This window comes from Panthera uncia, chromosome C2 (genome assembly GCF_023721935.1).
Source record: "Panthera uncia isolate 11264 chromosome C2, Puncia_PCG_1.0, whole genome shotgun sequence".
NCBI lineage: Eukaryota > Metazoa > Chordata > Mammalia > Carnivora > Felidae > Panthera > Panthera uncia.
The window spans coordinates 93,749,351-93,776,414 of NC_064810.1; the positions used below are offsets into that span (position 1 = coordinate 93,749,351).

Consider the following 27,064-nt stretch of genomic DNA (forward strand, 5'->3'; position numbering starts at 1 on the left):
TACTTTAAGTCTGCTCTTATTTATTAAGGATCTTTTTAACTCATATTCAAATACATGGAATGTTGGCACAAAACTGAAGCTGCTGTAGAAAGAGCACAGATGTTCTGTGGGTTATTGAAACTTCCATTTCTCTAAAAACATACCCTTACATGGTCTTAATTTTACAAATTTAAGTGTTGAGAAAAATGTCTAAATAATAAGTAACAATTAAAATAAAATGTTTATTTGTAAATTATGTACAGAATACATTTTACTTTACGACAAGGAAATGGGAAGAGCCATCACCTTCCAACCAGTGCTGTTTGCTTCCTCTGTTGGAGATGACTATCTTTCTCTGAGTCAGATGTACAAATCAGTTTGGATTTCCTAAGTTGGAAAAGGAGAATTTGTAGCTAAACTAAAAGTGTTACTGCACCATTACTAGTTGGCTTGTTTCCACAAAATGCTTTTGAACCCTGCTAACTCAGAATCCCAGAAATTCCCTGGTATACTTTTATAATCAACCAAAGCTTAACTATCAAGAACAAGGAGTTTAAGCATTTCATTTTAAAGAAACTGTGAAATGGCTACATAACTACGCATAATCTGAAATGTTGGTGTTTCTCTTTTATCCCTTTTGGTTATTTTGATTAATCTAACAGTAAAAAGCCATACAACTATCAAAAATGCCATTAATCTAAATATCATTGTGGAAAATGCATCTTTGATAACTATCAAAACAAGTAAGACCTACTTATTGTAAAATTATCAAACAGATACAACTTATAAATGGCTTTAGACTGTACCAATAATAGTATTCTATGAAATGAAGGACTGAATATAATTGCTTGGATGTCAAATACATTTCAGCAAATGGATTTAAAGAATGCTACAAATGTCATGTGTACATTAGGACGATCAGCCAACATAGAAAATCCAACCTCTTGCACTTTAGTCCCAAATTAGTCAGATTATGATTTTTCATGGGAAGATTTAGTTGTTTCTCCATCATTGTCTTCTTCTTCCTCTTCTTCACAATCCCCATCTGTTTGCTGCTCCAGTTCCTCTTTTGTGATCATTTCAAAATCATTCCCATTTCCACTACTGTGCTGGGATCGGTCATCTTCCCTCCTGTCACTGTCTGTGTCCGAATGCCGTTCTCCACCCGAGCCTTCTGTTCCAGGATTCCCTGGTCCTACTTTTCCCTCTTCATCTTCCTTTTTCTCACTGTCTGACTTTTCCTCACTGTCGGACTTCTGCTGCTTTTTGGCTTCAGATTTCTCATCTTTCTTTAAGTCTGCTTTTGGTCCTTTATATTCATGTGTGTACAGAGGCCTGAAGGAGTCAATGAAGCCCACGTCAGCAGTCAGATTTGGCAAGAACCAAAAGTGGTGCCTTCCTCCAGTTATGAGCCAGATGATGAGAAACAGAATGCAACGAGCTATAGGAGAAAAATGGCTCTAATTGAATAATTCAAGCATTGACTTAGATAGCAAGAAATATTAATAAAACACTGAAGAAATAGTCAGAGTTTATTATTTGCACATTACATGTACCTTATATACAAACAATGAAATCCTAACTAATCTAGCAGCAACCACAGTATTCCAGGCACAGAACATTCTGCTCCGATGCTGAGGGCACACCTGACTACATCGTATATCAATAAGCACAGCCATCAGTTAGATCTTTCAGTATGCATGAGACTCTGATGTAAGAAAAAGGGAACAGAGTAGTAAGGGATGAAGGATATCTTAAGAAGCCTTTAAAAGGGAAAAAGCAAGGCTGCACCCTGACTTTCCTAGTAGGCGCTTTTGCCTTTGTGAGGCAATTACTCTGTAGAAAAATATTAAAAATTATACTCTTCATGACCATAGTAGTATACATATAAAATAATCCTGCATAGGTTGTTATATACATGTGCATATATTACTACTGCTGATTTTAAAAGAAACAAAAATACATTTCCAAAGGGCCCTAAATATATCATGGATCCAAGACATGTGCATACTCTGCCTAAATGGTGAGTCTTCTAAGTAAAATTACACACTTCTGAACAATAAAAGAACATTTTTCTAGCTACAATTTTGTTAATTAACTATGTCACTTCTGCTTATTTAAGGATGATTCCTCTCCTAATATTAGGAAACAAAGCAAAGATTGCTTAAACAAATGGCACTTGAGGTTACTCTCAAAACTCAAACTCAAAACTGTGGTTAGATAATGGAAGAATTTGAGAATTTTAAAGTTTAGGGCAATAAGTTATCACAAACACAAACCCTAGTATTTCATATAGTTTTCTCTTCATCTACCAGTTATACAGAGCTATGTGATTTTCCTGTTTTGTTTTGTTACATATCAGGTCTGCAAAAAGCTCAGCCATTTGTGCCTCCTCCATTATTCTGCTTTGAGTAAATAAAAGGAAATAGTTATAGCTGCCTTGACTTTTATGAAGCAGTAATTTCTATTTTCACAAAGAACATAAATATTCTGAAAGACTGTACACATTAATGTCTTTTGTGGTACAAACAGAAATGGCAAATATGTTTGCAATTATGATTTATTAATAAATTCCACTGATAAAAAGAAATGTCTTTTAAGGAGGCTGCACATTTTTTCTCCAAATAAAATTATGATACTATTATAGACTTTGTAGGGCTTTAAGACCAGTGGTCCATAATATGAAATTTTGGCTCAAATCCAACGAAAAGCAATATGGAAATGGCACAAATGAAACTTAAATTCTCCACATATATAAACTGGGCATAGCAGAATCCTGACAGGTTTTACAGTTCTTCCTCTATGGGGCATTAGATTACCGGGGGCAAAAGTGAAAGAATCATGGGAAAACCATTGTGATATGTACTGTCACACCATCCTTATACTAAACGGGACCCATTTAGAAAACCGCCAAAGGTCTTATACATATTCAGAGTAGCACCAAATAGAATTTTGACTAATATATAATACTTCATAGGATAATATAAAATAAATATCCAGTTTATAACTCAGCTACAGATCAAAACTACTTGAAAGTATATTTGGAACTCTAGTGCCTAAGAGAAGTAACAAAATGTTGGGTTTGTTTTCTGCTTTAATTTACAAGATTATTTAATCTATAATGCATACTTAAATCCATAGGATATTTAAAATGAAAGATGATAGAAAACACTACTGAAAAAATGATATTTTAAAGAGCAAAAAGAAAGAGCTTCTAAATTTTCAGGGATTTGAGAGCCAGAAAGTACTAATTTAAGTTTATAGCTTCTCATTCTTTTTTTTTCTAATTTTTAAAAAACATTTATTTATTATTGAGAGACAGAGCGTAAGCGGGGGAGGGGCGGCGGGGGCGGGGGGGGGGGGGACACAGAATCTGAAGCAGGCTCCAGGCTCTGAGCTGTTAGCAAAGAGCCTGACGCAGGGCCTGAACCCACAAACCGCAAAGTCATGACCTGAGCTGAAGTCTGACGCTTAACCAACTGAGCCACCCAAGTGCCCTAATATAGCTTCTCATTCTTGATGCAGGTAGTATACTACCACTAGTCAGCTGCTTCACAATCTTAGATATAATTTCTTGGCCCACAAATGCACTGTTACATGCAGAACCATCAGGGTATTTTGAAGGTGACTAAGCTAGAAGAGGGAAAATATGAAAGGTGGGTGAAGAAAGCTTCACACAGTCAGAGATCACAGAGAAAAAAGAGAAACCCATAAACATGATAAACTGAATGAAAATACTACATAAGCTACAGGGTGCAGTTAGTGGCACTAACTCAGGACACCCTGATGTCCAGGGTGAAGGGTCACGCAGAGGCAAATTGCTAGGACTATAGGAGTAATGCTTTATTTTATTTTTTTTAACGTTTATTTATTTTTGAGACAGAGAGAGACAGAGCACGAACGGGGGAGGGGCAGAGAGAGAGGGAGACTCCTCTCAGACCGTGAGACCGTGACCCGGGCTGAAGTCGGACGCTTAACCAACTGAGCCACCCAGGCGCCCCAGGAGTAATGCTTTATAACACAGCAATCTATTATGTATCACAGAATCTCAGAATAACATTTGCTCAGTTCAGATAATCTTGGTCAAAGTATGTCCTCTAACAACAGATATTAGGTCAATAATGTGATTTTTTAAATTTTGTATAGGAAGTACTCTCTTATGCCTTGGTGGAAAGGTGGATTTGTCAGTTAGGGAAAATAATCAGAACTTAGTACCATACACCAATATAAAATCTAGGTGGATCAAGGAATAATATACTGTATGTAAGTTTAAATATCAATACACAGCTTTAGATAAGCTGAGAAAAACTTCCACTTCTTTCTCAAAGTAAAAAAGTTAAATTAAATCTGCCTACCCTTTATGGAAATATCTTCAAAGACTAGGATTTTAAGTAAAATAATGGTTTTTTTTCCATGGTAAGTAATATACTCATTGTAAAAAATACAGACAAGTATAAAGAACAACATTAAAATTATTCACAACTACCACCACTCTTCATATTTAAGTGCATTTCCTTTCAGTCAGATCTTCCCTGGCACTGAGTGATTCCATTTCTTTTCTTTTTTTTTTAAGTTTATCTATTTATTTTCAGAGAGGAGAGGAAGAATCCCAAGCAGGATCCGTGCTGTCAGTATGGAGCCTGACGCAGGGCTTGATCTCCAGAACCGTGAGATCATGACCTGAGCCAAAATCAAGAGTTGGACACTTAACTGACCCATCCAGGAGCCCTGAGTATCTCCATTCCAAACAAACAAATAAACAAAACAAACAAACAAACAAAACTTCCTAATTAAACAGGCAAAAAACTATTCCGTTATCTTAATTTTACTGTTTGACTACCAGTGATAAGAATTTTTCAGCTATTTGTTAATCGTTTGTTTTTAATTTCCTCATTTGAAGTAGATTATTTTTATATTGTTTTGTCTTTAGCTATAAAGACCCCATTCATCCAGGCGTGTAAAAAAAACATTACTTATGTCTCCTTGTTTGATTTTTAAAAACCATTTATAACACGTTAATGCATCTAGAATTTATTTTGGTACACGGGTCCAAAATTTTTCCCCAAAATGGCATTTACTGAATTGAATATATATTTATTAAGCTTATACAATTTAAGTATTTAATACAAGTTTCATTTGCCTTAAGTCAAAATACAAAAATGTCTTACTAAAAGGATTATGTCTCATAAATCATCAACCATCGTAAAAATATTAGTCTCTGTGATAGCTAAACTTTAAGCCATATCTACATGCAGATGAAGACACATTAAATACTTTCTTCACAACAGACCAAATCTAATCAGGTACATATTCTACCTCAAGCTTGAGTCAGTTTTGGGATATGACCCAAAAAGTAGGTCCATATACTCCTTGATTTGCCTACATTAGTGTTGCAATTAAGCTTTACTTGAAGCTCCAGATTATAGCCCAAATTGCTTGGTATGTTCCTTACTGAGGTCAAATTTACTAATGCTACTTACCAACAGCAAGAAGAAGAATGCTGGCTACAAAGCAGCCTGCCCCCACACTGAGGTAATAAACACCTACTCTCATTTCTGCTGGCCAAAGCGGGAAGAGGGTGGCTGCTATCACTGCAATTACTAGAACAAGAAATGACAAAGTTACATAGAGAACTTTTAGATTAAAACTTAAATGGCTTGGTTGCAATAACAGTCATCATATTCCTAGGGGGAAAAACTGAAATATAAACATATTAAGACATATAAAATTGCCATTTTTATAGATAGAAAATGGTAAATTTTATCAGCCATTTCATATAGCTCAACCTAACATTTTAACTATTACTCTTGGAGGCTAGGATTTTTCTAGTATAAATTACATATAGTTAGAAAAAAAGTGTTGTTTAAAAACGTGACATTGTCAGCTCCTTAAATGATCGACTGCTGCTGCTTTCAAGCAATGTCTTATTGTCTGAATGTATCTGTCTACTAACTAGAGGAGCTGAAAGAAACCACCTCCGAACAACACTAAACCAAGAAATGATTCCACTCTGAAGATTCTGAGTCTGGGGTGAAGCTCTGGCACCTACAGACTGAAAAGCTCAGCAGGTATTCTGATGGTTTTTCGTAGTTAGGGAAACTGGATACAAGCATCTCCAGTTTTTTTTCTAAGTACAATGGGACCATATGGAATAATCAGAAGAAATCAGAAGTCTGGTTCTAGGTCTTTAGAAAGCAAGAAAGATCAGGATTCAAATTCTACCTCTATCATTTATAAGCTAAGTAATTCTAGGCAAGTTTTTTAACCCCTTCAAGGTTAAGTTACCTTATTGCTGATTATTGATCACTGTATTTCTTTACCTGTGGACCACCTTTACCATTTTTCTACCAGGTTGTTAATCTCATTTTTGCTTTAATGTCTTGTAAATATTTTTCTCAGCTTGTCATTAATCTTCTAACCTTATTTCAAGTACACCTCTTTTAAAATAACTATTTTATGTTAAATATTTTTCTCTATGGCTTTTGCATTTTTATTTTCCTTTCTAAATTTTAGAGATTGTACTTACCAAGAATTAATCCCATGACAAATGTTTTAAAGTGAACCGGGTCATATATCCACACAAATACCTAGAAGAATCAAGAAACCCCAGTGCTTAAGGTTACATTAGAAAGTTAAGCTTAATTCTGTATCGTCTATAACAGTCACTTCCAACTTCTTCACATATAAGAACTAAGTTTCTAAGGAAACAAATTCCAAAGACCCTTCTTTCAGGAATAGTGTTTCTTTGGGTATTTATTCAGTTAGAATAAAAATTTTTTTAAACTATAAATTCCTTAAGGCACTTAAGTAAATTTCCATGTACTTGCATGCATTTAACAATTTGTTCATGTGTGCAAACCATTGCTTATTTTCACCCAAAGAGCAGCAACTGTGTAACTTTATGTTCCTAATGTAATGGTGCACACTGGTATAAGGAGAAGCAGTCTGGGCTAAGAGCACAGTTAAGATAGATTCAGCCAGGCCCTATTACAGATCCAGCAGCAATCAACTCTACCTTATTCCCTCTCACTGATGAAACACAAAGAATCATTAATGAAGATCCATGCTTAGTGAACATAAAGATTCCATGACTAACTGCAATAATTTCATTGCCTCCTCCCTTGTGGAGAGTCTGTAGCCCATAAGCTGAATCAGGAAACTCTTCCATTTCCTGATTCTATTTTGACCAGAACTCTATTGTCTTTGATTTCATTCTATTTCTAACACTGGGGGTTCCATTTCTCTTTTTTAAAAAATTATTATTATTTTTTTTAATTTTAGAGAGAGAGAGCATACACGTGAGCAGGGGAGAGGGGCAGAGGAAGAAAGAGAATCACAAGCAGGCTCCACATAAAGCGAGGAGCTCGTTCTCATGACTGCAAGATCACATGACCCAAGCCACACAGAATCTGAAGCAGGCTCCAGGCTCTGAGCTGTCAGCACAGAGCCCAAGGTAGGGCTTGAACTTATGAACCACTAGATCATGACCTGAGCCGAAGTCGAATGCTTAGTCAACTGAGCCATCCAGACGCCCACCATTCTTCTTTTTTAACTGCACATTTCCCCTAGAAATCAGACCCATGACATCACACCTGCCAGTAAGCGTTCTAAAAATCCAGTTTTTAAAGACATTTCCCACTTTTAAAATTTGAAAGCATGTTGCCTTCTATAGAACAAAATATAGTATTTTCAGGAATGCAAGCACTCCTGCTTTTGCTCAGGCTGTGTCCTTCACCTAATAGATCTGTACACTCCTTCAGTGTACCTGGTAATCTGCCAATCATCCTTCAAAACTTAGTTCAAGTGTTCAAGGTCTCCAGACCCTCATTATCCTGTCTTAAATTTACTATTCTTAACTGATGTTCTCTTATCCTAACAGTCACCAACCTATGATACAGTAATATGTTTAAAAGCTTGTATCTTTGCTAGACTACAAGCACTTCCAAGAAGAGAATTTATCTTATTTATCATGCTTTTCCAAGCACCTATAATGTCCTTGCATATAGCTAATGTTTGATGTTTAACTGAAGGTGTTTGAACTTTCACATTAGGGGAGAACTGTGGTCTTCTCTTCTAGCAGTTCTTAACCAAGGGTTCACATCAGAATTGTCCTGGGACACGTCAGACAAATTACACACATGTGCCACCCTTATATTCAATACTACAGATTCTCATGCAAGTATGTCTAGAATGAGCCAAGAGCACATATTTTCTGAAAAGCTTTCCCAGAATTTCAAACTCATAGCTCTAGGAACCACTACTTTATATATACTACTTTTGTATTAGATACAACAAAAACAAATATGCCTTGAAATTCACAAGAATTCAATGGCCAGTATATAACTAATGTTTTTGTATTGGTTAAATGATTAAGTTAAGTAGTCTTCATGGAAGGCTACCATCACACAAATCTTCCATTACAAAAGAAATAAATACAATTTCCTTGAGTAAAGCATTAAGTAACATTGAAAATCTTAGGCCTCTAAAGTAGTGTATAGTCAGTGTATAGTCTGAATATAAAAGACAGAAAACTATTGGTGCCCTCCATTAACCATTCTACTCTTTTTTCTTTGATAGTAAGGAAATCCTGCATTTTAGCTAGGCAAATGACCACCAGTACAAAAAGCACATTTCTAACACTTTACTGCAGGTAGGCATGACCATGTGACCAGGTTCTGGCCATGGCAATCCAGGCAGAAATGCAACTGCTAGCCTCCTCGAAGATGTCCTTAAAGAGGAGGCATGTTCCTCATTCTCCTTTCTTCCTTTGGATGCAGATATAAGGCTAGCTGTCATTTTGGACCATAAGGTAACCTTTACTAATTGCCCCACACAGCTGCACCATAGAGCTGCCATAGCTGTACTACTAAATTTCAGATTTAACTGATGAGAAACAAGCATCTATTCTGTTTTCAGCCACTGTTATTTCAGGTTTCCTATTACTCACAGACAGCTGAACCTAATTCTGGTTAATATTCTATACATTTTTTGTAACTCTAATTCAGAGAAATTATTGGTTTTTTTAAAAAGTAGTGCCTATGTGGTTAGATTTACCAAAATTACTTCTTTTCTTAGTAAAGGCATCACAGATAACTCTAAAAACTCCTATGGAAAACTGGATTTCTATTTATAAGGTAGATATGCTCACCTCATTTCCATCCAGAAAAACTTGATCATCATGTGGCTCAAGTTTGAATTTTTTCTTAGTTTCCTTCTTTTTAGGAGTTCCTGGAGTTTCTTCCTATTAAAACACAAGTTAAGCAGAATGAAAAAAAAAAACACACAAAAAGGAAAAACAATAAGACATTCATTCATAGTCAAAAAAACTTTCACTATTTGAGACACAGAAATAAAAATTCTCAACCATGGTATTTGTAAGAACCCTAATATATTTATCTTAAGTGGTTGCTGCACAGCATTTCAAAAATGCTCATATGCCAGTGATCATGTGCAAATAATAATTTTTTATTTTTACTTAAATTTAGCTAAAATCACCTTTTTGGATTCTTCCTTTTCACCATCTTTTTTTTTTTCTTTTTCCTTTTTTGTCTTTTCATCCTTTAGATTTTCTTTCCTGCTCTTTTTATCTTCTTCTTTTCCACTTTCGGCTTTTCCTTTCTCTTTTTCTTTTTTTATGTCTTTATCATACTTCATTTTCATTACTTTTAGTGCCCGGTGAAAAAACTGCTTCTTTAAAAGCCTATGGGAAAAATGGCATGATATTACACTCCTTATCAATTATATAGATATAGACTGAAAAGAAAAAACACTAACCCCTCTGCCCCCACCCCCCCCCAAAATGAGCAAATATACACCGGCAACTCATGAAAGAAATTACAACTAGTAAATCCATAGAAAAATAGTCAACCCACCTCTAATCAAAACATGTACTGCCAATTTGATTACATAAGTTTTTCATCTAATTTTTATTTTTCAACCATATAATTTAGATATAACAGATTACAAGTTTGGAATTATCCTTGTGAAACTTTTCTCTGAATTAAGAGTAAATCAAGATGCTTCTTTATTTAATGTTAAATTTCAAATTCAAGAGCAGATAGAAGGGGAAAATAAATAAAACAGTTTAAGAAATGTTAGCAGATTAAAAATGTGCCCATGATTTGAATGATCTAAATCGTGTTTTCAGCAGTCTTCTTTGATGTTATTTTCTTCTCTCACGATTCAGCCTGCCACTATTATGAAATATCTTCAATTAAGTAATGAATAACTAAATATGCTAAGGTGATATTCCTGGACTCTGAAAACAACCACAGCAGTAACAAACTGAAAATTGTACAATATACTGGCAAAACACCAAGTATTCCTTGTTTCACTAATTTCTCTCAGTGCATTGTTCTTTATTCAGTAATTATTTTTTTTAAACATTCCTACCCGAGGGCTTTTGCTCTGTATGCCCTTCTTTGCCTGGAATGCTCTTCCCTCAAACAAGAATGTCCTTTTGGTTCACTCCCTCACTTCCTTCAAATGTTACCTTCTCAACTAGCCCTATCCTGTTTAAAATTATAAACCCATCCCCCATCCTCTCTCCTGTTTCCTGTTATCCTAGCCATTGCATTCATCTTCTAACTTAATATATAATTTATGTCTGTTTGCTCCCTTTACTAGCATAAACTACTTAAGATATCTTTGCTTTATTCATTTCTTCATCTGATGAGCTTAGAAGACCCTAAATTAAGTCAATCTAAGTGGTAGTTCTTTTCTAGCCTCACAATCCTACTCAAGAAACTGAGTTGCCCTTACTTTTGTTACCTAAAAGCCATCCTTTCAAATCTTATGTTCCAGTTTCAGAGTTCCTGATTTGCTTCTTCGTTGCTTCCTTGATAATGTACAACTACCAAACACAACATACAAACTAAGTCTCAAATCCACCATCTGTGCCTGCTGACTGCCCACCTTTCTACCTCCACTACCTCCACTAATGCCTGCTCCAGCACATCATACCACTTCTTAACTAAGTGCTTTCTTCCTGTCCAGTGACCACTTATTTCTGGTCATTATGTTGTGCCCTCTGAGGCCTCTGTTTTGAACTGCCTGGCTGGGCTTTATTCTGCTGCCCAACTGGGGTCCACTCCATGAACATTTCCACAAAACTAATTTCTAGGTCTTCTCATTTGGCCTTCTACTTGTTCACATCTACACAGCATAAAACTCTGCAACTGTCTGAAATGTCCCACAGACTGTACCATTAGTATCTGCCACCCATGTGCAGTTGATCCTTGAACAACACAGGTTTGAACTACGCAGGTCCATTTATACACGGATTATTTTTTAATAAATACAGTATGCCCTATAAGTGTATTTTCTCTTCCCTATGATTTCCTTAATAACATTTTCTTTTCTTTAGTTTACTTTATAATACAGCATATAACACATATACCACATACGTGTTAATCAACTGTTTATGTTCGCGGTAAGACTACCAGTCAACGAAAGCTGTTAGTAGTTAAGTTTGGAGGGGAGTTAAAAACATGAATTTTTGACTGTGTGGGGTTGACACCCCTTAACCCTCAGGTTGTTCAAGGGTCAAATGCAGACTATTAAACAATAAAACTGGTGTCGAACAAGTCATATTCAGGTACATGAGCTCAAATACCACCTCTACCACTTAACTATGTGGGTTTGGGTACATTATTTAATTTTAGTAAAATTTCTATCTCACAATCACACGTAGATTGTTATTAGCATGGTGCCTGGAATATACGTACTCAAAGTAAGCAAACTTTGCTATAGCAAAACCTTGAATTTCATTTAATAGTTACAGAATATACATACACATACTTTGGTTTCACATTATTACATTATAGCATCAATCTATTCACTAGTAAGTAAAATTATTGACATATTCCTTGACAGGTCTTTAGAGAATGCCTACTTCAACTCACTCTATGACTGGAAAAGTGAGATGACGTTTACTATTGTAACAAAACCAGTGCCTTCATTTATTTAACATATCATATAGTACAAATCACTCACACAAAGCTCTCTTACATTTCCACAGAACTACTTCCTTCTTCCAGTATGTTCTGCTCCCTTTGCCAGGATTGACTGTCCTTTCTCCCATTGTTTGCTGGGTAATCACCTATTTATGTTTCAAATTTTGATTAAACCTTTTCTCTGTGAAGCCATTCTTGACGTTTTCTCATCCCTGTCCTCCTTACAGAACACAATGCATTGTAATTAGTCATGAGTCTTCTCTAAAAGGCTAGAATATGTACTTTGGAGGTGGGGACCAAGTCACAGTCATCTTTGTATTCTTGGGGCCTGGAATACAACAGATATTTTATAACTGCTGAATACACAAATGGATTGTTAAAAGCAGCTTATGCAAAGTCATTAAATTGTATTTTTTCCTCACCTCTTACTTTTTTTTCAGGTTTAACAAACATTTATTGAAGCCAGACATGTTTAAGACTTTCACCCATGTAGCAATAGTAACGTTTTATTAAATACCCACGCTGTGCTAATTGCTATGGAGTTACACTAAAGCAGAAAATAGTCCTATAACTGCCTTCAGATATGGCTGGCAGGAAATTTTAAAAACTGATTCATATGCAACAATTCTCAAATAGCTAAGGGGTATAGTGTATGAACTAACTTTATAAATGCTATAGAACCTTAGATACAAAGATTAATGTGGGCTGGAGGACCTGTGGAATAGCACATGGCAGAGAGAGAACTGGAGGGATATTTAAATTGAGAGGCAGGCAGGATTGACAAAAAACCATTTGGGGAAAATGGCAGGTTATGATCAATGAAAGACCAGAAAAGAATGAGTGTGGTATATGAATGAGAGTGAGAAAGACATTACTGGAGTAGTGGGTTGGAGATGCGAAGTCACATGTAGAATTAGATTCATACTCAAAGCAGGCCATTACGAGGCACAGAGCACAATAGAAAAGGTTGCTCTTTGTATCATTCTACATCTTCCTGTTTTGTTTTTCTTCAGACTCCCTCAAGTCTACTGATCAACTTCATAAAATGAGACTAGACAAATATCTCTGTGGTTTTATTTGTAGTCAGGATGGAACCCACGAGGGCTGGCCATGGCTTATCAGAAGTGGCTCTGAAACATTTAGGTAGTTATGCTTCTCTATTTCCATGTAGAAAGGACACAAACAACCTGGCATGAATGGGAATAACATCTACAACGAAAAGTGAGTATATCTCTAGGTCTTTAAGGCTCTTCATGTAACAAGGGATCAAGGCTCCTAAAAGGACAAGAGATGTGGATTAGTACTTGCTGCTCTCTCTGGGCTCACAGATTTAATATTCAAATAGTATTGACAGATGAATCCTTCATCTTAATTTGCTTCATTAAATGCATCATCATTTTGTTGGAGGAGGTAGTATATCATGGTGGTTAGGAGCATGGACTATGGAGCTAGAGTGTTGGATTTAGAATTCTGGCTCTACTACTTTTGAGTAAATTACCTAGCTTCTCTGTTTTTTCATGTATAGTATCTTAATTTTCACACCATATGTAAAACAAAAATCTATTTTTGAGGCAGGCAGAGAAATTTGCACTTTGGAGCTCTACAGAAATGGCTGTAAAGAAAAATACCAGGTACATCACTGTTAGCTCATTCCTGCCCCAACAGTGAAATTTTCATTGTTTTTGAAAGGTCCAACAGTGACTCTACTTTTTGGCAACTAAGAATTTTAAGAAATATTTGATAGTTCTTTAACATCACAGTTTTATTTTTTGTTATTTCGTTTTGTTTGAGAGAGAGAGAGAGAGAGAGAGAGAGAGAGAGAAAGTGAGCTGGGGAAAGGAGCAGAGGTAGAGAGGTTGATACTCAGTGTGGAGCCCAATGTGGGGCTCAATCCCATGACCCTGGGATCATGACCTGAGCTGAAATCAAGAATTGGATACTCAACTGACTGAGCCACGCAGGCGCCCCTAACTTCAGTTTTAAAACCAGGTTGGGAAACAGTGGTTTTTAGAGGGGTGTCATGTGACTGATACTTTAAATGCCATTAACCAACATATTAGCAAATACTATGTGTATCTCCCTACCAAACATAAAATAATCTAAAATGTAAGATTCCTACCAATTATAAACTTCAGTGATAAAGACAAAATTTGGTTTGTTTTTTTTTTTTTTAATTTTTTTTTTTTAACATTTATTTATTTTTGAGACAGAGAGAGACAAAGCATGAACGGGGGAGGGTCAGAAGAGGGAGACACAGAATCTGAAACAGGCTCCAGGCTCTGAGCTGTCAGCACAGAGCCCGACGTGGGGCTCGAACTCACGGACCGCGAGATCATGACCTGAGCCGAAGTCGGCCGCTTAACCGACTGAGCCACCCAGGCGCCCCAAAATTTGGTTTATTAACATCTTAATAAATATGCCTAATTATTTTAGTAAGTAAGCCAAGAGAAAAAAACTGAAAGAAAAATCAATATATTTATTTTCAGAGGAAAGTGGTTTTTGTATACCACTCACCATCAGAAGTTTTTCCCAAAGGAGAAGTACCTATTATGAAAAACATGGATATGTTACTGAACTATCTATGCTTCACCATGGAATCAAGAAAAGGCAGATGCTGTGGTTGCCTTGATTTTACAAGGAATACATTAGCAATCACCAACAAAATAAGGAAGGGTACCTGACTGACTAACGCCATACAGGCACAAAAACAAACAACCCAGATATAACAGGTCTATTAGGAATCCCTGTCAAAGTTTTGGGAAAGACTCCCTAGCCATTTGCGTAGAAAAGAAAGACTTTTTTTGGTTACTTTTAACACTGGTATAGGATTTGTATTGCTGACCTTTCAGCTCGGTCAGCCTGGCAAATGTATACAAATTAAAATTATGAAAATATCATAGTCTAATACCAAATAAATGCATTTCCAAAGGTACTGAAAAAAATCCAGGTTGCATGAAAAAGCTCTGTTTGAGCTATGTTCTAGTATCACTACATTTAATGATAAAAATGGGGAAGGAGCTTTAGGACTATGGCAAGTATTTTGAAATCACTACTTATGTTATCCATCACTAAGAAATAAACACTACCTGTTGCAGTAGTCAACCACAGACTCCCTTGTTGTAAATAAAGCTTCCTCTCCTTTCTTGGCCTTTGCCCACTTTGAATCCAAAAGGCAATCCACTGCTTTTGAAGCTAAAGAAAAAATTTATCATTTTAAATTATGTATACATGGGAATTTATGTCTAAGTAATAATTTATAAGATATTCTGGCATCAGAAAATAAAACCAAATTCAAAGGAAATTAATTCGGACATGATCATGATAGATAAACAATTCCTCAAAACTTAAATTTGTGAAACACAGCAATAAGGGTCTTTTTAAAGTAATGTTGGGAAATAACTGACATTCAAAAATATGAACTAAGACCAGATATATTATGTGGAAATGTTCTAGACAAAAACATTTAAAATCAATATAAGTATCGTTCTTATCACATAATCACAATTAAATGTAGAATAAACTAACCAAAAATCTTCCCAACAGTAATAGAAATTCTGTTATCAAGTTTACCATGACCCACTGAGAAATAAGCTCTGTGAACAATCTACTGCTATCACAAGAAGAAACTAAATATAGTAGGTCTGATGAGACTAGCGTTTATTTTACTTTCATATTATTTTTTTTTCAACCACTATTTATAAGCTACAGGGCCATATTATAGATGACATTAGCTTATAATGAGGTCCTTTGGATTATGTGAAGAACCAAAGCTCCTACATTGGTTCCATCAAACTTGTTTCCCATTGAATTCTATTCCAGAGTTTTACAAAAAGATTATCTTCAAGTACTTTTACTATCTGAACAAAATGTAGTATTATCACTGAAAATAAATCCCATTAAAAAAAATTGCAACTAGTGTTATTACAAAGCACTTTCTTTTGTCTTTTTACTATTGACATTTGTAATCAAAAAAGGCAAGAACAGGATAATCAACTGCCATATGTCCATCACCCAGCTGCATCTCTGTACAATACTTGGAAAGCACTTTTAAAATGTCTACATATCTCAAATTTAGGTATCTTCATAAAATATGTACACTAATAGAATTTTACTGATATAATCCTACCAATAAAATAATCAACTCGGTGCCCCATCATATTGGTGGACTTTGTTGGACAGTTGAATCGAAGATACTTGGCTACAGCCTTCTCTTCTTTAGATGGTTCACCAACTTCCTGCAAAATAAGAATATTTAGTGTAATCACTTACTTCACAAATTCATGTGTTGAATTTACATATGTGTTCTACAAATCTTTTAAAGTGGAGTATAAGCCTTTCTTTCAAGTCTTCTCTGGAGGAGACCTGATAATATACACAAAAGACAGAATAGAGATTTAAAAAATTACATGTTTTTCAAATACTTGTTGATAGGGCCAAAACCTGCCTCTTCACCTCAGCTAAGGCATTTCTGTTGAGTTGTTTTTCCAGTATGGTAACTACTTTGTACTAGCTCACCTCACTCTTGCCCGGTCTTTTTTTATAAGCCACAAAGCAGTAATTTAAAAGATTAAGAGGTTGCCAGCAGTGAGTGCCCAAATGTCAAAGTAGAAACAGGTGCCATAAGTAAATGTTAAATTTAACAAAGCTATGTACCCTGAACAATGGACAACAAACTACAGGAGGAATTCCCAAATTAACCAGAGAGATCTGTCCCAGTGTGGGAGCCATAAGAATACTATTTCAGATACTAAAGAGGTGTATTCTCTTCCCTTTCAATTACTCCTGTGTACGTCTTCTCCCCACCTATATACTGAAGAAAATGAAGGCAATCTACATTTGTATACATCTGATACACTTTTAGAAGTTGTTGTAGTGCTATAAGCTACAAAAACAAAAGTACTGTCTTTAATTACATATGTAAGCATGATACAGAGAGCACTCAAGCAATATTCTCAGCAATGTATAATCTAAACGTGAGTAATTTCGGGAAGGTCTGTTTCTTAAATGAAGTGTCAAATATTCGTAAAGAACTATCTGCCAAGAATCTAGATGCTGAAAACAATTAATGCTAAAGACAGTTATGTTTTAGATAAGACATTCTAATAACACAAAATAGAAAAAATAATCCAAGTTATCAGTCTTTATGTCAGTTTTCCCACAAATTTCAGTTAAGTCTGAATTCAGTTATGTTTGATGAAAATGAGGAACAATGAACAAACCAAAGTACCAGCTTCAATTTTATCCTGAAAAGGGAGTAACTTGTTGGATGAAGTGAAAGCCTGTACTTTGGTTGTTAAATCACCTGGCAGCTACTTCTCATATTTCTTACTCTGCATTTTCCAAATCCTCTTCTCCCAGTTGCCCAATTAACAGTGTATGATTCTTATACTTTACTAGTACCCCATCTGTGGGTTATGTGTGGCAATAAAAATTAAAAGTTCAAACTATTCAATCCAAATGAAGACTACAGTAAAAACCAAATATTTGCGTGAATAAAAAACCTTTAGTTTTATATAGAAAAATATGTATCATACAAAAGTAGAATCTTGAAAACATTGCATTTCAAAATTAACACTATTAACAAAAATTAATTCACAAAAGTTAACACTCCCAGTTCACTAAAACCACAAGGTTCACAATGATTTGAACCACAAAGTATACTTTCTGACACACTAAAAGGTGAAAAAAATCTACATTTCAATTTGTGTGTGTGTGTGTGTTTAATATTTATTTTGAGATCGTGCACAAGCAGGGAAAGGTCAGAGAGAGAGGGAGAGAGATAATTCCAAGCAGGTTTGGTGCTATCAATGCAAAGCCCTATACTGGGCTCCATCTCATGAACTGTGAGATCATGACTTGAGCTAAAATCAAGAGTTGGATACTTAACCAACTAAGCCACCCAGGCACCCCTATATTTCAATTTTTGAAATCACACTAACATATATTAACATGTTAGTATCATATGTTAAATGATAGTATTAAATTCTGGTTGAATAATACAATGCATTTCTAAGAGGCTCATCTATTAGTAAATAATATCCTATATATTTGTGTATTCCAAAAAGTAATATTATAAATAGTTGAAAATAATGAGCTACTACTAATTGGCTCATGGAAACCAATTCTATTTTATTATCACACCCACCTATGCTCAATTTTTTTCTCATTTGATACATCTGTTGTCAATGTAAAGTTTTTTGTAATCAACTGATAAGTTATTACTGTATATGCTTGATTAAAAATAACCATGGGAAATAAGTCTAGATAAACATAAATTGTTCAAATACATACTGAGTGTATACCTAGAATACCTTTAGGTGCTTCAGTTAATACCAAAATTTGTAAAGCATGATACCTATCTTTTGTTATAATTATACAAAATAGCAATTGTTATTTTCCAAAATCGTATCATACATATTTCTCAAGCACATCAACTTTAGGCGTGACAAGTCTATACTCATACTAGCACCCAATCAAACCATTTACTAAACACAGGTATAAATGTACTCATCTACTGATTGTTGACAGAGGCATCACATGTAAAATCTGATATGAGGATACACAAGAAATGGAAAAGTCTATTTATTCTATTATTATATGATACAGTAGGGAATCTGATACTACACGAATCCATAACACTTTTAAACCTCACTTTAACAACTAACTTCAAAGTTCACCACTCTTCTAACAACATCAAGACAGACTCAAGTAATCTACTTTTATTCCTTTTCCCTCCTTGGTAAATTAAAGATACTACTAAGCAACAATGAACAGAAGAGACCCAGAAAATATGGACTTGGATAATCTTTCCCAAGTAGATACAGTTACTTATCCAGTTACTTTTTTATTAAAAAGTATCAATAACTTCCCTTGAAGTAATTCCCTAGAAATGTAGTGAATTCTATCAAGATATTGGTGTAACACAACTGATAACCTTCCTTGCTCCTTCTTCAAATCTTAATAGGTTTCCAATTTGTTTTGTGAAATATTATGAAATGTTCATTATACCACATATAAGTTATCATATTGTAGAATGCCTTTAAGAGAAAAGTATAGAATTTGTTCCATCTGCTGGGGCTTTGAAGCCAGATAGAAAGATTCTGGCTTTGAAGCCTGAAGAAGCCAGAAAGAAGACTACCAAGAGAACATGACCATGGGAAGCTGGTTAGGGAGATCCTGCCATGGAGTCTCCACTCTCACTGCTGCCCTGCTAAAGCCCAAAGAGTATAAAACAGTCTTACTCTCTTCCTGTTTACGCATTAGACTATAATACTTCCCCTCTTTGTTCTCTTTTGATGTGAACAAATCTTCAGAATATTTTCATAACTTTTCTAGAAACCTTCTAACAAAAAGGTGAAGGCCTTTTGGGAATAGCATCAACCACTAATAAAGAGAAGCCAGGGGTGCCTGGGTGGCTCAGTCAGTGAAGTGTCCGATTCTTGGTTTCGGCTCAGGTCATGATCTCACGGTTTGTGGGATTGAGCTCCCCACTGACAGCATGGAGCCTGCTTGGGAGTCTCTCTCTCTCCCTCTCTCTCTCAAAATAAATAAAAAAACATTTAAAAAGTCTTAAAAGAGAGAGAGAGAGAGAGAGAGAAGCCAGCTCATCAACCCTTAAATGAAGAGAACTTTATAGCTCAATGAATGAGCTCAAATGTCTTAGAAAGCAAAGAGCCAATAAGGTTTTTGAGGCTAGACTGCCATTTTTGCACCCAAATACCAAGATGCTGGCTGCTGCAACTCACAACCCAAAATTATATAAGCTGGTTAGAACACTCTTTTTAAATTGCTTAAATGCTATTTTTACTTTAGAATAGATCAACATGCAAATACTGTAATGAAATAGGGGTTATCATTTTTAGCTGTATTTTATTTTAGCCAGTAGTTACAAGAATTTTTTTGAGAAAAAACATTAGATCAAGAATCAGTAAGCCAGTCTTTGGGGTGCCTGGGTGGCTCAGTCAGTTAAGCATCTAACTCTTGATTTCAGCTCAGGTCATGATCTCATAGTTTTGTGGGTTTGAGCCCTGTGTTGGGCTCTGCACTAACAGCGTGGAGCCTGCTTAGGATTCTCTCTCTCCCACCCCCTATCTCTTTGCCCCTCCCCTGCTCGTGCTGTCCCTCTCTCAAAAATAAATAAACTTAAAAAACAAAAAAAAAGCCAGTCTTCTATCTTACAGAATTTTTTTAATTGCTACATTCAGTAGAAATAAGTTTGGTTGATCTGTGAAGTGAAGTAAGGAAAAAAGAAAAAGGTTAGTTAACAAATTATAAATTCGTATCTTCATGCAAGCAGTGTAAAATATTTGTGAAATGCAAATAGATTAACAGAGTAAAACCTGAAAGCTGGAGGAGGACTTAGGTAAATTATATGCTTAAAGTCACACAGCATGTTACTAATAAAGCTTCACAAGAGTCTCTGTATCTTGACTATGACAGTGCCCTTCTGTGTTTGACTCCTATTGCAAGCCCTCCAGTAAGCCTCTGGGTGAGTTTTTGGACTTAGGACTGGCTTCATGGGTTCTGTCTTATTTTCTTCAGAAGGTCTCAGAGAGTCAGATTATATAGTCACAAACTTTCTCTTTCCTTCCCTTTTCTGAAATTAAGCATACAGGCCCATGACATGTCAGGGTTTTACTGCTAGGAAGACAGATGGGTACAATAAAATTAACTGAGATGCAGATTACCAAAGTTCTAAGAATTAGGAAGCCATTTAAATGTCCCCAAACTCAACCGAATACACATAAACAGAATACTAAATGGGAGGTTTCTCTCTTTAGCAGGGACAAGTCATGTTAAATCTTTATGTTATATTATTTAATATAAGGACTTCAGGGTTAAAGTATTTCCGAAATTTTTTTTTTAACCACTGGGGAGGTATAAAGAACACTCAACTGGGAACTAGAAGACTTGGTCTAAATCTGGTTTTACTACCTTGATGACTGACTCTGGGTCAAGTCACATAACCTCACTGAACCTTAGTTTATCCATAAAATGATGGTGATATATTAGATCAGTAAGTTTTATACTAGTAATACTTTTAGATGTAGGTCCCAAAAATAGTTTAAGGACAATGAGTATGGGATAATGGTAGGGGGTACCAGGTTATAGGGCTTTACCATCTTGCTTTTCCCATAAGAACGGCATTTGTGCAAAAGGATTCCAAACAAATTCTACTATCTGAAAATCCTTCTCAACTCTAAACTTTCATGATACCAGGATTCCAAACCAGTAAGCACTTTGCTAACCAATATGCACATACTGTATATTTTTTAAAACTTGCATAATTCATTTCTTAAATCTTAAAATTATTTATTTTCAAATGGTTCATTAATTTGTATTGAGATCACTCTCATTTGAGAATCTCAATCATTAAAATCTCCTAACATTAATAAACATGTAGCTCACTTCCAGTTTTCAGTGATCAGTAAAGTGAATCCAAGAAGAAAGTGTGACAAAACATTCCCCTTCTTTCCAACTTTGATGGGATATCAGAATCTGAAATTATGTAACACTAGAAAAAGCAAATGAATTAGCTACTTTTCGAAACTCTGATATTATACCAATCATTTCTTCCAATATAAAATTACAATTCAAGGTCACTTGAATTTATTAAACATAAGAATCTTTTCTAAATATGAAACATCAAGTAACAAACAGGAAACTCAGTTGATATTACAGACTTTTTTGCCCAAAAGTCTTATAAAAGAATCTTTTCTGTAACTTAAACTCTGAACTTTGACATTACACTTGATCTTTTTGTCCAAAGTGAGGCCAATATTACAGTTTCTGATTTGGGGGGTAGGGGGGGACCCAAGGACATTGTAAGATATTGTACACTTGGGGGCGCCTGGGTGGCGCAGTCGGTTAAGCGTCCGACTTCAGCCAGGTCACGATCTCGCGGTCCGTGAGTTCGAGCCCCGCGTCAGGCTCTGGACTGATGGCTCGGAGCCTGGAGCCTGTTTCCGATTCTGTGTCTCCCTCTCTCTGCCCCTCCCCCGTTCATGCTCTGTCTCTCTCTGTCCCAAAAATAAAAAAAAAAAAAAAAAAACGTTGAAAAAAAGATATTGTACACTTGTATTAGTTTGTTAACACTGCACAGCAGTACTCCAAATAGCACTCCCAAGATCTCTACAACATTCTAGTACAGCTATGTGTAAACCTCCAGGATGGGAATAATAAATGTTAGTATGTTTTTATTTAGGAATATGCCAAACTGATGTTTAACAATCGGATCCTCACATATATATCTAACCCCCAAATTCACAGCAGTGGATAAATAGCTATATTTACGGAATTCACAAGGTGATGGTTTATTCACTGAATGGATAGCTGTTAATCTTTCTTCAGTACGTCAGAGTGCTCCACAGAAACCAAAACAGCCAACCCAAACCTTTCATCCTTTTGGAGAAGGGGAAAGGAAGGAGTTACAGGCCAAACACTCCTAATAACGTCTATAATCTTTAATAACAAGTCACTGACTCACCTATTTTGCAACAACCCTACAACCTCTCCTTTTTTTGAGGTACATATCCTTTCTTACAATTTGTAAGTCGAGGTGAAAAGTTAAGTAACTTGCCCAAAGTTACACAACCAGTAACCGGTGAAACGAGGGTGCAAACAGAACACTGTGGCTCAAGCTTTAGGTCCCTGACACAACCACCACTACACAGCTTCTCCATCTACCTTACTCTTTAAGACAGGATCGAGACGGGGAAAAAAAAAGCCGCTGTTCAAAAGTGAGTAAGGTTCACCTTCACAACGTTAAAGCTGAAAGTGGGCAAATACTGCGTGCTAAAGGGCATAAAATGCACTCTGTGTGTGAGTTTACGTACGTGAGTACGCATTTGACTGGCAACTTCAATACAAACTCTAATGCAAGGGTGATAACACCAAATCCTGCCACTGGGAATAGGGTCATTAGAAACTTCTTCCATAATCCCCTTAAACCAGGCTTTGATGACCTGTTGGAACCTGGGGGAACTTGTCTCTTTCTGATTCTCTTCTGCGCTCTGCTCGGAAGACTTTCTTACTTCTGCCCAATCCCACAATTCCAAATTTACTGACCGCTGGCATCTCCCCCCCCCCCCCCCCCCCCCAGCGCTTCCTAGTCTTCAGGAGAATTTTAACGTGCATGGCTCAAATCACCTCTGGTGTAGTCCAATTAAGTCATAAATTTTTTTTTTTAATGGAGGAATCAAACATTACACAGAAAAAAGTCATTCTAGGCAATGAAATACCAAGAAACAGAAAGTCAACGATGAGTGTCACAATTTGTGATTGGCATCGTAACAACTCACAACATTTTATCCATTTGTGATGCCGTCGGAAGGTTTCTAGGCAGATAAGCTCAGGAGGCAACTACTAACAGAAATCGTCCTGAGTCTAAGACGTTCCATGTGTTTAATCCTCTTGGCAAAAAGCTAGAACAACAGGGGGAAAACGGCAGGGAAGATGGGCACAGAGGACAGGCATGTGGAAGGAGGGAGGCATGTTATGTAGGTTATGGGGCCGGCACGCTGGCATGTGAGAGGTTTCTGGGCGCGACCAGGTCGTCGCAGTACCAACGACGCTGTGTTTATTTACACCGTGTCGCCTGGAAGAAAGCCGGAAAGCTTCAACTGGCCTGTTCCTAACACTGAGAAAGGAGGACATACGCAACTGAACATCTGGATTGCCAGACCGTCGCCCGGGCCCCCGGGGCAGCTGACCAAACCTAGGTTACTCCCTCACCTACGTTCCTCCCATTCGCGCACAAAGAACCGAATGCTTTAGGTCAGCCCTCCGCCTCCTCCTACCCTAATTACCATGGCCTTAATTTCGGGATAACTAAGGCGAGAGGATGAGGTAGAAAAAAGGGAGGGGAGGAGCCCGGGGAGGTCGGTGTCTGAGCTCGCGAGGAGGCCTGGGCCGGAGCAGCCACAGGAATCCTAGGCTGGCGGACGCGCCTCCGCCGCCGATTCCGAGCGCGGCGCCTCTTACCTTCCGCCGCTGCCCCACCACCTCCGCCTCGGTCTTTGCCGTCGCCAACACCGCCCCCCCTCAGGCCCCTCACAACGACGCAGCCCGCGCCCGGAGGCCTCGCGGAGGAACCCCACCCCGTCTTGCCCTCGGTTTCGCTCGCCTTTCCGGGGGCTTCCCTCGCTTCTTCTACTCCCGAGCGCCCTGAAGCCCCCCTACCCCGGGGCTCGCCTTTACTACCTGGATCCGCTTCTTGTGTCGCCTGCGTTCCGCCATGTTGGCCGCTCCGCCCGGTTCCCTCTGACGTGGAGCGAGGAGGGGCGGAGGGGGGGGGAGGGGGGTGGAAACCTCGCGAGAGCGGGCCGTGGGCCCGTTATGTAATGTGGCGGCTGGCGGCTAGCGTCCGGCGCCGGGCGCCCTGGGAGGGAGAGGGCCCGGGAGAGGCTGGGACCCGGGCCGGCCGGGCTTTGTTGACGCCTTCTCGCCCCTCCTCACTCGCTCCTTTTGTTGCGGGAGCTGGAAATCGCTGGGACGAGAGGGAAATGGAGAAGTGGTTCAGAGAACAGAAGGGCTGGTAAGAGTCCTTGGTTCTCAATCCTGACTGAGCATCTGAATCACCTGGGAACTACTAAAATACAGATTCCCGGGCCCCACCCCACTCAGGGTCAGTACGTTTGGGGTGGAGTCTTTCACAGAGAGATAGTATCACTAGATCCACGGAATTCAGACGTCTCTGTGGCTATTCCTGTGTTTTCAACGAGTCCTGACCCACCCACTCCCCATGTGTAAATTCTTCTAACCCCATTTAAAAGATGGGAAAACAAAGAACTGCGGGGCAGAGATATGAACTGATTTATCTACGTCTCCACAGTTGGTAGATCGCAGAATTGAGACCTAACCTAATTTTCTTTTACCATATGAAGTGCGAGGTAGTACCGCTCACCTAAAACAAAGTTTGGATCCTCCACTCCATTTTCTACGTTGCTTCTCAAAACTGACGTTAAGAATCCAAGAGTTGGAACCTAGGGAAGTACAAGCAGCTAGTAAGATAAATGGGAGAGAGAACCTAAGAAGTTGGGAGTGTATTACTCTTAAAACTATTATTATTCTAGGGATTCTTAGTCATGCTTACAATTTCAAGATATACTGTCTCCTGGATTTCTCCACTGAATGTCCCAATTAAAAATCCCCACTTCATGTGGCACGTGGCTGGCCCAGTCGAGCATGGGACTCTTGATCTTGGGGTTGTGAGTTCAAGCCCCACCTTGGGTGTGGAGTTTACTGAAGGAAAATAAGTAAACGTTAAAAATAAAAATAAAAAGCACCACTCTCCCCACAAAACCTGCCCCCTTTGCTGTATTTTAAAATTCTGATAACTTCATCACTGGTCACTCAGTTACTCATATTAGAAACTTGGGAGGCATCCCAACCATGCTTCTCTGTCCATCAGTCACCACTCCAATTGATTCTACAACTGAAATGTTTGGAATTCTTCCCTTCCTCACCATTCCTACCGCCATTGCTTTTGATCAGGTCTTTAGCATTACCTACCTGAACTATTATTGCAAGAGCCTCCTAATCATTCTCCCCAACTCTACCTTCTCTACGCCCCAGGCCATCTTCCACTCCCCAACCCCATGGCTCCCCAATTGTGTACAGCATTCGTGATGGCTAATGTTCACACAAGCCAAATGTCAGATGTCTTTTATTTAATATTTATATAAAAACAGCTCAAATGTTCTTTCCAGCGTTCTGTATATATATTTGACGGTTGATGGAGGTAGCAGGGAGTTTATCCTAGCCACTTCTTGCTCCGATTTCCCTTTGAATTTAAAGTCTCACTCTTGTCATTGGACTGTTCTTTCTTTCCCCAATGGGAAGCATTGCCCCTCCTGCTGTCTTTTGCTCAAGCAAAACTTTGCTTTGCCCCTGAGCTCTGTTACTTCTTCTCCCTAGGGCTCTTTCTTTTTAAAAAAAAAAATTTTTTTTTCAACGTTTATTGATTTTTGGGACAGAGAGAGACAGAGCATGAACGGGGGAGGGACAGAGAGAGAGGGAGACACAGAATCGGAAACAGGCTCCAGGCTCTGAGCCATCAGCCCAGAGCCTGACGCGGGGCTCGAACTCACGGACCATGAGATCGTGACCTGGCTGAAGTCGGACACTTAACCGACTGCGCCACCCAGGCGCCCCTCCGTAGGGCTCTTTCTGAAAGAGAAATGGAGGTCTTCGCTCTGTACTGGATTCCTTTGGGCTTATAGACTCATTACCATGTTTTACTAAACAAAGGGTTCTCCACTGTGGATTGCCTCTCTGGAGGACTGTTAAATAGGTGGGGATTTGAAAAATTCAATTTCTTGGGTTCTACCATCCAGTGGTTGGAAGGAAATAGTATATAGAAATATATTCCAGGGGCTCTGGGTGACTCAGGCCGTTAAGCTACTGACTCTTGATTTCAGTTCAGGTTGTGATCTTGCCATTCTCAAGATCGAGCCTCCGAGTCAGGCTCTGCTTGGGGTTCTCTCTTTCCCTTTCTTTTTGCCCCTCCCCTGCTCTCGGTCTCTCTTTCTCACTCAAATAAACTTAAAAAAAAAAAAAAAAGAAATATATTTACATTGATCAGACTTAAGTAAACTAGAAACTGGTACATTCATATTTTGTTTTAAATAACACTGTCTTTGGGTCCATTGTATATGTTAAACATATATATGTGTGACTAAATCAAAAAGAAAGAAATTATAGGGAAGTATAGCAAATGAAAGCCAGGCCTTTTTTGGACATGGTTTTTATAAGAGCATTTAAAAATACGTAGCTAGGGTGCCTGGTTGGCTCAGTCAGTTGAGCGTCTGACTCTTGATTTCTGCTCAGGACATTATCTCACAGTTGTAAGATCAAGCCCCAAGTCTGGCTCTGCACTGAGCATGGAGCCTGCTTGGGATTCCCTATCTGTCCCTCCCTCCCTCCCTCTCTCTCAAAATAAATAAACTTTAAAAAATAAAAATAAAAAATAAAAAAACCGTAATGACTTAAAGTTGTTATCACAAAGAAAAATAAATTTAATATAAATATATTTAATATAAAATAAAAGCCCCATTTTATTTGAAAGTTGATTAATATTTTAAAATTAGTTGATTCTTTAGACTTCTAGTATAAATAAGAAATGGCATGAA

At 37.5% G+C, this 27,064-nt stretch overlaps 1 protein-coding gene across 1 annotated transcript; it reads right to left on the reverse strand.

The window, feature by feature from the left end:
* On the reverse strand, positions 1–24,231 carry SEC62 (SEC62 homolog, preprotein translocation factor). Its single transcript, XM_049629626.1, has 8 exons — positions 24,135–24,231; positions 16,060–16,168; positions 15,020–15,125; positions 9,475–9,679; positions 9,128–9,220; positions 6,506–6,566; positions 5,460–5,579; positions 1–1,420 (listed from the first exon to the last, which is right to left on the reverse strand). The coding sequence occupies exons 1-8, from the start codon at positions 24,168–24,170 to the stop codon at positions 951–953; spliced, it is 1,200 nt and encodes a 399-aa protein (XP_049485583.1). The 5' UTR covers positions 24,171–24,231; the 3' UTR covers positions 1–950.
* Between the last annotated feature and the right edge of the window lie 2,833 nt (positions 24,232–27,064).